Consider the following 9,578-nt stretch of genomic DNA (forward strand, 5'->3'; position numbering starts at 1 on the left):
AATAATAAGAATAACAGTAAAAAAAAAATTATAATAAGACTTATTATTATTATTGTTATTATCATTAGTATAATTATTATTATTATTGTTATTACTATCATTATTATTATTGTTATAACAAGAGCCCACCAACCCTAATCACACAAAATAATTAAGTAACTTCTTCAAAAAAAAAGATCTGTATAAGAAAAGACAACTATGTTTACTACATCGACAACCTTGGATTACCATTAAATGACGGAGCACAAGATATCTGTATAATAAACAAGTTACCTCGCTTCAAAAAAAAGCAATCGGTACACCTTAATTATTTAAACACAACACCAATTTTTGCATAGTGTTCAGGATTGAAGTGAATTTAGTCCGCGTTTATACATTAAACCTATTCTTAAAAATTCACCTTGACTTGTACATCTTTATTTCTCTGCGAGCAGTCACACTGCAAATGTAAACAAAGACTTTCACCCATGTTACAGACAACTTTTATCTTTTCTTAAGTTCTCTTTCTCTTTCTATTATTTTCCAATATTTTAGTTTCACACGAGCCACTGCTCTGCGTAGCAGTACACATATATGCTAACAAATACATATCTGTTAGCGCACTGCTCTGCGAAGCAGCCTAATGAGTCAGTCTGCTTTCGGCGCGTACAGCTAAAGCAACTCACAGTACTCGCTTGCTATATGTAAGGAAGCTCGAGACTCGACGCCTTGCATATACATATAGACCGCGTTTTTCAAATTGTAAAAAAGTCTGTAAATAAATAGTCCACTACAGTCAATATCCAACATTTGGTCCTTCGAGCCGGATTACAGTGACGGGAAAGGATACAGTGTTTAAGTGTTAAGTGAAGTTGTGTCACACTGAGAGACTTACAACCTCTCAGTGTGTTGGTGAAGTGCTACAGTTATATTCTCGTGCTAAGAGATTTACGACCTCTTAGTGCATTTGGTCGTAGGAGCCTTACAACCTCCTGCGTACTTCTGTGACGAGTTGAGCTCCTCGTTCACTACTCTCACCTCTTGATTCGTCAAGGCGGGCGGCATTTCCACATTTTTCCACACGCTTTACTACGGCAGCATAATGTCCAAGGATCTGAAAACCTTGTTCAAGCGGCAGCAAGAGTTATATTTAAGAATATTCAATGCCGAGAGCAACCTCAAGAAGCTCGGAAAAGACAACATCAATAGATGTGTCGTTGACAAACGTCTGGGTCAACTTCGCAATAATTGGAATGACTTCTTGAGCAACCATTTAAAGATTCTCGACTTGACGGTTGACTGTGAACAAGAAATCGGCTATTTTGCTGAAGATAGTTACGGCATCGCGGAGGAAGCATATCTCTCCTCAGCCGCGTTCATGGCTGATGTGCTGCAGAAGCTTCCCGTCCCGCCACATCAAGATACTGCTCCCGCTACAACAGCTCCGTCAAGAAACATGCCTGCCGTGTCCGTGCCTAATTTCTCGGGTCAATTTTGTGATTGGCTCGAGTTCAAGGACTTATTCTCGGCGATTATTGTGCGTGACTCTCGTCTTAATAACGTCGAGAAGCTGCAGCAGCTTAAAACCCACGTACAGGGTAAAGCCGCGGAGATGCTGAAGACGATTCAGCTTACAGACGCCAACTTCGAGGTCGCTTGGAAAGCTCTCGAAGACCATTACACGAACAAGAGACGTCTTGTCTCAGCTCTTGTTCGAGATCTGCTCAATCTACCAGTCATCACTTGTGATACGGTAGCCGGGGATTACGGTAGCGTGTCTGTGTGTGGTTTTTACCTTAATCTTTTTTATTAGTTATAGCAACACTCAGTACAATATTATATTAAGATTCTACTAGGGAAAGGGACCGGGATTCAGCTGGCAGTGTACAGTGCTGACTGCAGCAGCATGTAGTGCAATATAGCAAGTATTGTGGACTAGCTTTTTATGACCAATGTAACGGCACTAGTCTGCTGCTACTACAATCAGCACGGCGCACCTCCAATTAGAAATAACACTTTGCGTCTGGTTGTGAACTAAGCGTTTATTAAAATCCACCTAGTTACTAAAATATAAGATTCGATTGGCACACCACGAGGACGCTCCCTCTGATGTGGCTTACTAGTCTATGTGTTGCTATACGTTACTAACTTCCGTAGGGGTGCTTCGGGTTGACTCTAGTTAAACGTTTAGGGATGGGTAGTTATGGGAGGACCACTTTCACTCACTGTATGCACAACGCTAAGATAACCTGGCGTCACCTACCAGTTCAATATTTCGGCCAGACTAATCGTCTTGTTCCCGGCGATGCTGCGTGCGTCACGGGAAGCGGAGAGCTTGGGCGACCTGGTTAACGTCGTCGAGGTTGTGTGTTGGCACTAGCTTGCAGTGTTGCGACTACTTAGTGGCTCGGCAGGCGAGAGTCTAACGATGCCACGTCGTGCAGCACCAGTACCAGCCTCGCAGCGAACCCAAGTGTCTATCCTTGTCTCGCCGCGCAGGCGCAACGTACTCTCTACGGTCTGCCACATACACCACCCAACACGGCCTCACCGGTCGACCACCGCTACCAAGCTATCTCCCAATACACTGACAGCTATCACTCACGGACATACAGCCTACTTTCATGATATTTCTCATGTACACATTACTAAGGTGCCTTTGTAGGACCACGGGAGGGAGAGTCAAGCCGAGCTCTTAGATTGTTTGTATTATTACGGCCTCCGGGCCTTGTATCGAAATTCCGCGTGTTATACTTAGTAAGCCACATACACGAGGGAAAGAGAGAGCTATCTTTGAGACTCTCGCCGTTTATTCGCGATGATAAGGGCTCTGTGACGTGCTTGTACACACCTTCGCTTCGCCACGTCACACACTATAGAGTCTGCTTCGGAGCTCAAGGCATTGCTAAGTGGCACAGTCAATGCACTTGCAGCGCTTAAGCAACTCAACCGCCACACGGACCATTGGGACGATTTGATCGTTGCACTCACCGTTCGGAAGCTCGATACTCAGTCTTTCCGCGAATGGGAGTCGTCGATTTGCTCTCAAACTGATCCACCTACGTTCGCTCAGCTTAAGACCTTTATAGAGCAGCGCATCTCAATGCTTGAGATCATTAATGCATCTGTGAAGGCCTCCAAGGTCAAGGAGAAGTCAAAAAGCCACGTTGCGCTTAACCAGTCGGACAAACGCCATAAATGCTTCTACTGTCAAGGAGAGCATTTTCTCTATCGCTGTGAAGAGTTTCACGGCAAAACTCCACAGGAACGCAGACAATTCGTGGCCAAAAAGGGTCTGTGCACGAATTGTTTCGGCTCACACAAGCTCACCGATTGCAAGTCAAGCCATCGTTATCGAACTTGTTCCCGCAATCATCATACGATGCTGCACGATGAGACGTCATCCTCTGCACACGTAACGTCATCAGATACTTTGCCAGCTGTCTATGGCAAAGACAGTCAAATATATTGTCATCTACAACTACCTGGTACTTCAGCTGTGTGCACGACGCTACTACCAACAGTACTCGTCCAGCTGCAAGGACCCGACGGACGCAGACATATTGCTCGTGCCTTGCTCGACAGCGCTTTACAAACCACGTGTGTCGCAAAAAGCCTGTTGAAAAGGGCGGGCATCGATTATAAACCGCAAGAACATAGCTTGCTGGGAATTGGCGGCTTTAATGGCCCACCAGTGCATGGAATCGCACACCTCAAGATTTCACCGCTAAACGACGACAAGGTCAAAATCAGCTTTGACTCTCAAGTCATCTCGCTCATCACGAAGTACTGTCCAGGCCGACACAAAATTCATAGCGCTTGGCAACATCTCAAAGGCTTAGCAATGGCAGACGATTTTCGCGAGAGACCCTCAGAAATCGAGCTGTTGCTAGGTGCCAATATCCTGCCCCAAGTGCTAAAGGAAGGACTACGAATTGGAGCGCCAGGGACTCCAATGGCTCAACGTACCATTTTTTGATGGACGCTGTCAGGTGTTTTACAAACACCAGCTTCATCTCCATCATCGCAACTTGCACATCATTCTCATCACCTTGTGTCAGTGTCAAATGCAAAGTGACGTGTAAAAGAAAAAAATATTTCGCTCAAGTTTTGTTCACGAAATAGGCGGGCGGAATGTTCAGGATTGAAGTGAATTTAGTCCGCATTTATACATTAAACCTATTCTTAGAAATTTACCTTGACTTGTACATCTTTATTTCTCTGCGAGCAGTCACACTGCAAATGTAAACAAAGACTTTCACCCATGTTACAGACAACTTTTATCTTTTCTTAAGTTCTCTTTCTCTTTCTATTATTTTCCAATATTTTAGTTTCACACGAGCCACTGCTCTGCGTAGCAGTACACATATATGCTAACAAATACATATCTGTTCGCGCACTGCTCTGCAAAGCAGCCTAATGAGTCAGTCTGCTTTCGGCGCGTACAGCTAAAGCAACTCACAGTACTCGCTTGCTATATGTAAGGAGGCTCGAGACTCGACGCCTTGCATATACATATAGACCGCGTTTTCCAATCTGTAAAATAGTCTGTAAATAAATAGTCCACTACAGTCAATATCCAACACAGAGCTTTACCCATAAGAGGTCAAGACAAAGAAAGTAGAGCAAACATAACAACAGTGCTGAAAAACTCACTTCTTAACTTAAACGAAATATTATTAGAAAAAAATATATCGACAATCAGCATCTCTAGAGCCACCAAATGAAAAAATATCGAGTTCCAAAAGATATAACAAATGTTGCAGAGACACACTACGGAAACCAAAATAATAATATATCTGGGAATAATACGACATTCACCATCACAAGAAAGATATAACATTATTAAAGAAATGCATAACTTTACTATAGGAGGGCAGAAAGGTTTCTATAAAACTTACAATAATTTTAATCACAAACATTTTTGGGAACATCAAAAAGAAGACATCTAATCGTACATACAAAAATGACTCTAATATCAACTAAAAAAATTAGTACGCGTAAAAACTAAACAAAAATTAATTATCACCGACTCACATACCAAACCTTTGGCTTAAGTTGCTGTGGACGTAGTGGGTCTGTTATTAGCAACTTAGCAAAATAATGAGTATATTCTTATAATGCAGTGCTTATTCTTAAAATACGCTATAGCACTGCCATTAGAAGATCAAACTGCTATATCAATATCAGATACTTTTGTTAAAAAAATTCATTTGTATTTATGGAGCTCTAGCAGCCAAACTAATGGATCAAGTTACTAACTTTCTAAGTAAACTAATTAAGAGGGTAGCTAGTCTACTCAACATCAAGCAATTTTGAACAACATCATTCCACCTTTAATCAAACGGTTCCCTTGAAAGATCACATCACACCCTTGCTGAATACCTAAAGATATTTGTAACAAGAGAACAAGAGTCATATGAGTTTGTAGAACTAACGACATTTTATTTCAATACTGATGAACACGAAATCACACAGTATATACCTTTTGAATAAGTTTTTGGAAAGATGGCACGGCTATTTAATAGTAAACCTCTCGAAGAAGATGATTTGTTACCAACATACTCACAACACATGACAGATCTAGTCACTCAACTAAACACATGCTAAAACAAGACCACGTTAAAACATGAGTCAATTATATTAATCATGAAAAACAAATAAAAAATACCTTATTTTACAGATGAAGATAATCCTCTATCTATTCATCTTTTACTTAATCGTCAACCGAGCCACAGCAATCATTAGATATGATTGCAGCAAATCTTTCGCTAATTTTATAACTTTCTCTCTAGTATAAATAAATGCGACATTCCAAAACCGGACATAAATTTAACTAGAGTACACGTGTCGCTTATCCACTTCAACGACTATGCTTCCACGCGTGTCATTTATTGAAAAATCAAGCTCAAGAGAACAATACTACATTGCGGCATATGGACGCATATTTAAGAAATAAAAAATGGAGAAATAAAACACCTTAGAGAAATAACACAAGATGAATGCAATTTAATGCATTTACACACAAGTATACCTCTGTATGACAACATAATATGAAACATTCTCATCAACAATACGAAAAACATTTTCGTTAAATAAGCAGGTTCCGTAGGCTCTAACGGCGCCTGTGAAAACGCAGGATCATATATAGATGCTGTTACGGGGTGTACAACGCGGATCAACGAGGCGGAGTCTCTCCACTTCGACCGGGCCTGTGTTGCCCGGATACCCAACGTTGTGGTACTCCCTGTAAAATATCTCGCGGGTCTCGTGCGCTGAGACACCGCTGCGGAATCAGGTATCGCGGCTGTAAAGTGTCAGTCGTCGCTTTTCGCGACGATCGCTTGCAATTATAAATAAAGAGGGAAATTGAGGCACACCAAAAGAATTAGCACTCGCGGGTATTTTAAAATTAAAAATATATATTCAGTGAATATGAAATAATTACACAAAAAGAGGTATTCGCGGGTGTGTAGTGTGTGTGTGTGCGTGTGAGATCACGCTCGTCGAGCGCGATTGCTCGACGAGCTCGCGGCGCGAAAACGCAGACCGGGCAGACTTACGCGGGCTAAACGAGGGCCGCTGCCCTTACAATAAAGCGGTCGTCTAAGGACCGGTACTCACGGTCGCAGGGTGGACGACTCTCTCTTGGTCTCCAAGGAGCTGCCGTGCCAACGCTGGGGCCAGTAGGCGTCCCTACTGGTAGCGTCTGGAGGTCGAGGTCGCTGACACTAGCCTCGCGTTACCCTCTGGCTGGGGAAACCTTCCGCCTCTTGTGGTACTCGGGGTTGCCTGCTTTCTCAGCAGCCTCCGGCACACACCTGGTATCCTCTGGACGTCGCACCCAAAGACACCAAAACAAAAGGCACTTCTCGCGTCTCAAAACTTATCGTGCAAAACGAAAACAAACCGATCGCAAGAGAACTCCAAAAATTATCCGCTTCTTGCGCGCTCGCTTGCCCAAGCTAATCTGATCTCTTTTCGGCCTTTTCTTCCCTTCCCATCCTTTCCTAACTGTCCTCTCCGTTTTTCCCTTTTCCTTCTTTCCCTATCGGTCCTAGCCTACCGATGATGGCTTGACGGTATCTCACTGTCACACCCCCCGACTAGACGTTGGATACCGGAGGTATGCAACTCTACCTCCTAGGCGCCATTCAGGAAGGCTCTAGGGACGATTACTGGGAGAGAGGGGAGAGAGAAAAAAAAAAGGATCGGTTTGGGTGGAGGCGCTTACAAAACTAACATCTCGTTAGTTGTCGAGGTCGCAAGCATTGCGCGTCATTTGGCGATGGACCCATCGCTCGGTCGCATGTTCGGACACCGTCGCGTGGTCTGCCATCGCTCGCAGGTGTCTTAGCCGCGGCAGATGGCTTCGACACTACGATCGCTTTACGCGGACGGCCTCGCTTTGGCCCGGCTGGCCCGAAAGCCTCTCTTACATCATTTAGGCTCGCGTTAGGCGGGTCGCGCTTCGCCTGAGCGCCGCTTTCCAACGGTGGTTGAGGGGCTCTGACCACTTCTTCTTCGGACTCCAAGTTTTTACAAGGGGGCTCTTCTCCCGCCATTGCTGAGGCTCTACTACCGTCGAGTAATTCGGCAGGAACTTCCTGTACCATGAAACCATGATAAGGAACCGCCTACGCCCTTTCAGACTCTTTGGAGCTGGAAATGCCGTAATTGGCTTTAACTTGGCCAGATTCACACGTAAACCGTCTCGGTTTACAAAGACACCGAGGTATCTTATCTCTGGTTGACAGAACTCGCTTTTTTCTAGGTTGAGGGTGAGTCCTGCGTCACGAACGCGTTTCAGCACGTGTTCTAGCCATTTAAGATGCTCCTCAAATGTCTCCGTGACAATTAGTGTGTCATCGAGGCAGGTACAGGCATATGGCTCGAGCTCTGGCCCAATATCGCAGTTAATCAGCCGCTGGAGCGTAGCCAGCGCATTACTCAAGCCAAATGGCAACCGTTGGAAATGAAACAGTCCCTTGCCTGGCACCGTAAACACCGATATCGGTTTATCCTTCTCAGCTAGCGGAATTCGATGGTATGCGCTGCTGAGATCGAGGGTCGAAATAAAACGCGCCCATCTCAGCTTGCGCAGGATCTTATCCATGTGAGGCAAAGAGTACGCGTCGGGTACTGTCACAGCGTTTACCTTCCGGTAGTCAACGCAAAATCGATACTTCCCGTCCTTTTTGCGTATCATGACCACCGGACTTGCCCAGACACTATTAGACGGTTCGACCACGCCACTTTCGAGCATCTTACTCACGTGGGCGTGTATGACCTCCTGGATCTTGTCTGCAGCAGGGTCGCACTTTGTTTTGATAGGTCGCGAGGTCGTGACCTCGATCTCGTGCTCGACCCACGTAGTGCATCGTAAAGGAGCTTCACGCTCCACGTAGCGGTCCAATAGTGTCTGCAACCCTTCTTGTTGCTTGGACAAAATTTCGTTGAGCCCTATGGCGGGGAGTCGAACCTCGCCCGATGCCGTCAGCCCCGCTACCTCCAGAGGAACCTTGATCTCTTGTCCTTTTATCACCAGGACTCTATTGACTCGATCCTGGACGGTCCTGAAAGCGTTGATCAATTTAGCGCTGACATAGCAATCAGCATCTAACTCGGGCAGTCCTATGACGTCCACGTCCCGTTTCACCCCTCCAAGCTCGAAGGGTAGGGGGACGAGGCCTAAGGTGGGTGCCGGTCGTCTGTCGGCCATCGCCGCGCTTCCCAGCGTGAGACGTAGTTGACGACCGCAGGCATTCGCTATCTGGATCCCGACTGCTTGCATGACAGTGTGTGTAGCGCCAGGGTCATATAGCGCTTGTAGCTTGTACCCAGCTACTTCAGTAGGACTAGCCACTTTCTTTGGCAGCTCCTCGATTGCCTTTCGAAGGGCAGTTATCTCTTGCTATCTTGCGCTCCCGGGTTGCGTCTTGCTGATACCAGCAACCTTGGGCTGTTTCCTGACCTCCACTGCCTTGGTCTTGGGCTTGTACACCGGTTCTGGCAGGTAAAAGTGTTCGGGCAGGGGTGGCTTCCGGAACGCACTCCTAAGCTCCAGGAGGTATTCAGCTCCAGTGGCTTTTCGTAGCAGCTCTACCAGGCTGCACACCTCGTCCCGTCTAACTCGATCCTGTAGTTCGGGTCGCATGTTCCTGTGAAACAGGTCCAGTTGACGTTCGACCGGCCACGGGGGTTGAATTCGCCGCACGATATTTTTAATCTGTGTTAAGAAGTTTCGTACGGGCTCACCAGCGTACTGGGTGCGCATTTGCGCATCCGAGGTTAGACGGCGCTGTACCTCCTCGTTTGAGCCATACCACTCCTGCCCCTCGGCTACGAAATCAGCCCAGCTGATCCATTGGTCGCATTCGTTGCGGAACCATGTCGCTGCCATGCCGGTCATAAGCTCCGGTAGAGCTCGGAAAAGCTCTTCTTCCGTCAATCCGGAAGCTGTGCGGCACTCCGTAATGCGCGTGAGGAAGGTGTCAAAGTTGTCGTGACTTTCCCCGGTGAACTTTACATTCCACTGTCGGACAATTTGTCCTAAGTCACGGCATCCGGAGTCGACGTACGACCTGTTTGACCCCGAA

General features: G+C 45.9%; 1 protein-coding gene across 1 annotated transcript; it reads left to right on the plus strand.

Annotated features, from left to right (window-relative positions):
- The first annotated feature begins 1,081 nt into the window (after positions 1 to 1,081).
- On the plus strand, positions 1,082 to 3,958 carry LOC106641895 (uncharacterized). The gene is made up of 2 exons (XM_089596953.1): positions 1,082 to 1,748; positions 2,859 to 3,958. The coding sequence occupies exons 1-2, from the start codon at positions 1,082 to 1,084 to the stop codon at positions 3,956 to 3,958; spliced, it is 1,767 nt and encodes a 588-aa protein (XP_089453079.1).
- The last annotated feature ends 5,620 nt before the right edge of the window (positions 3,959 to 9,578 follow it).

The sequence above is a fragment of the Copidosoma floridanum genome, unplaced genomic scaffold (assembly GCF_036245765.1).
Source record: "Copidosoma floridanum isolate Cflo_tuat_1 unplaced genomic scaffold, Cflo_Japanese_pri ptg000030l, whole genome shotgun sequence".
NCBI lineage: Eukaryota > Metazoa > Arthropoda > Insecta > Hymenoptera > Encyrtidae > Copidosoma > Copidosoma floridanum.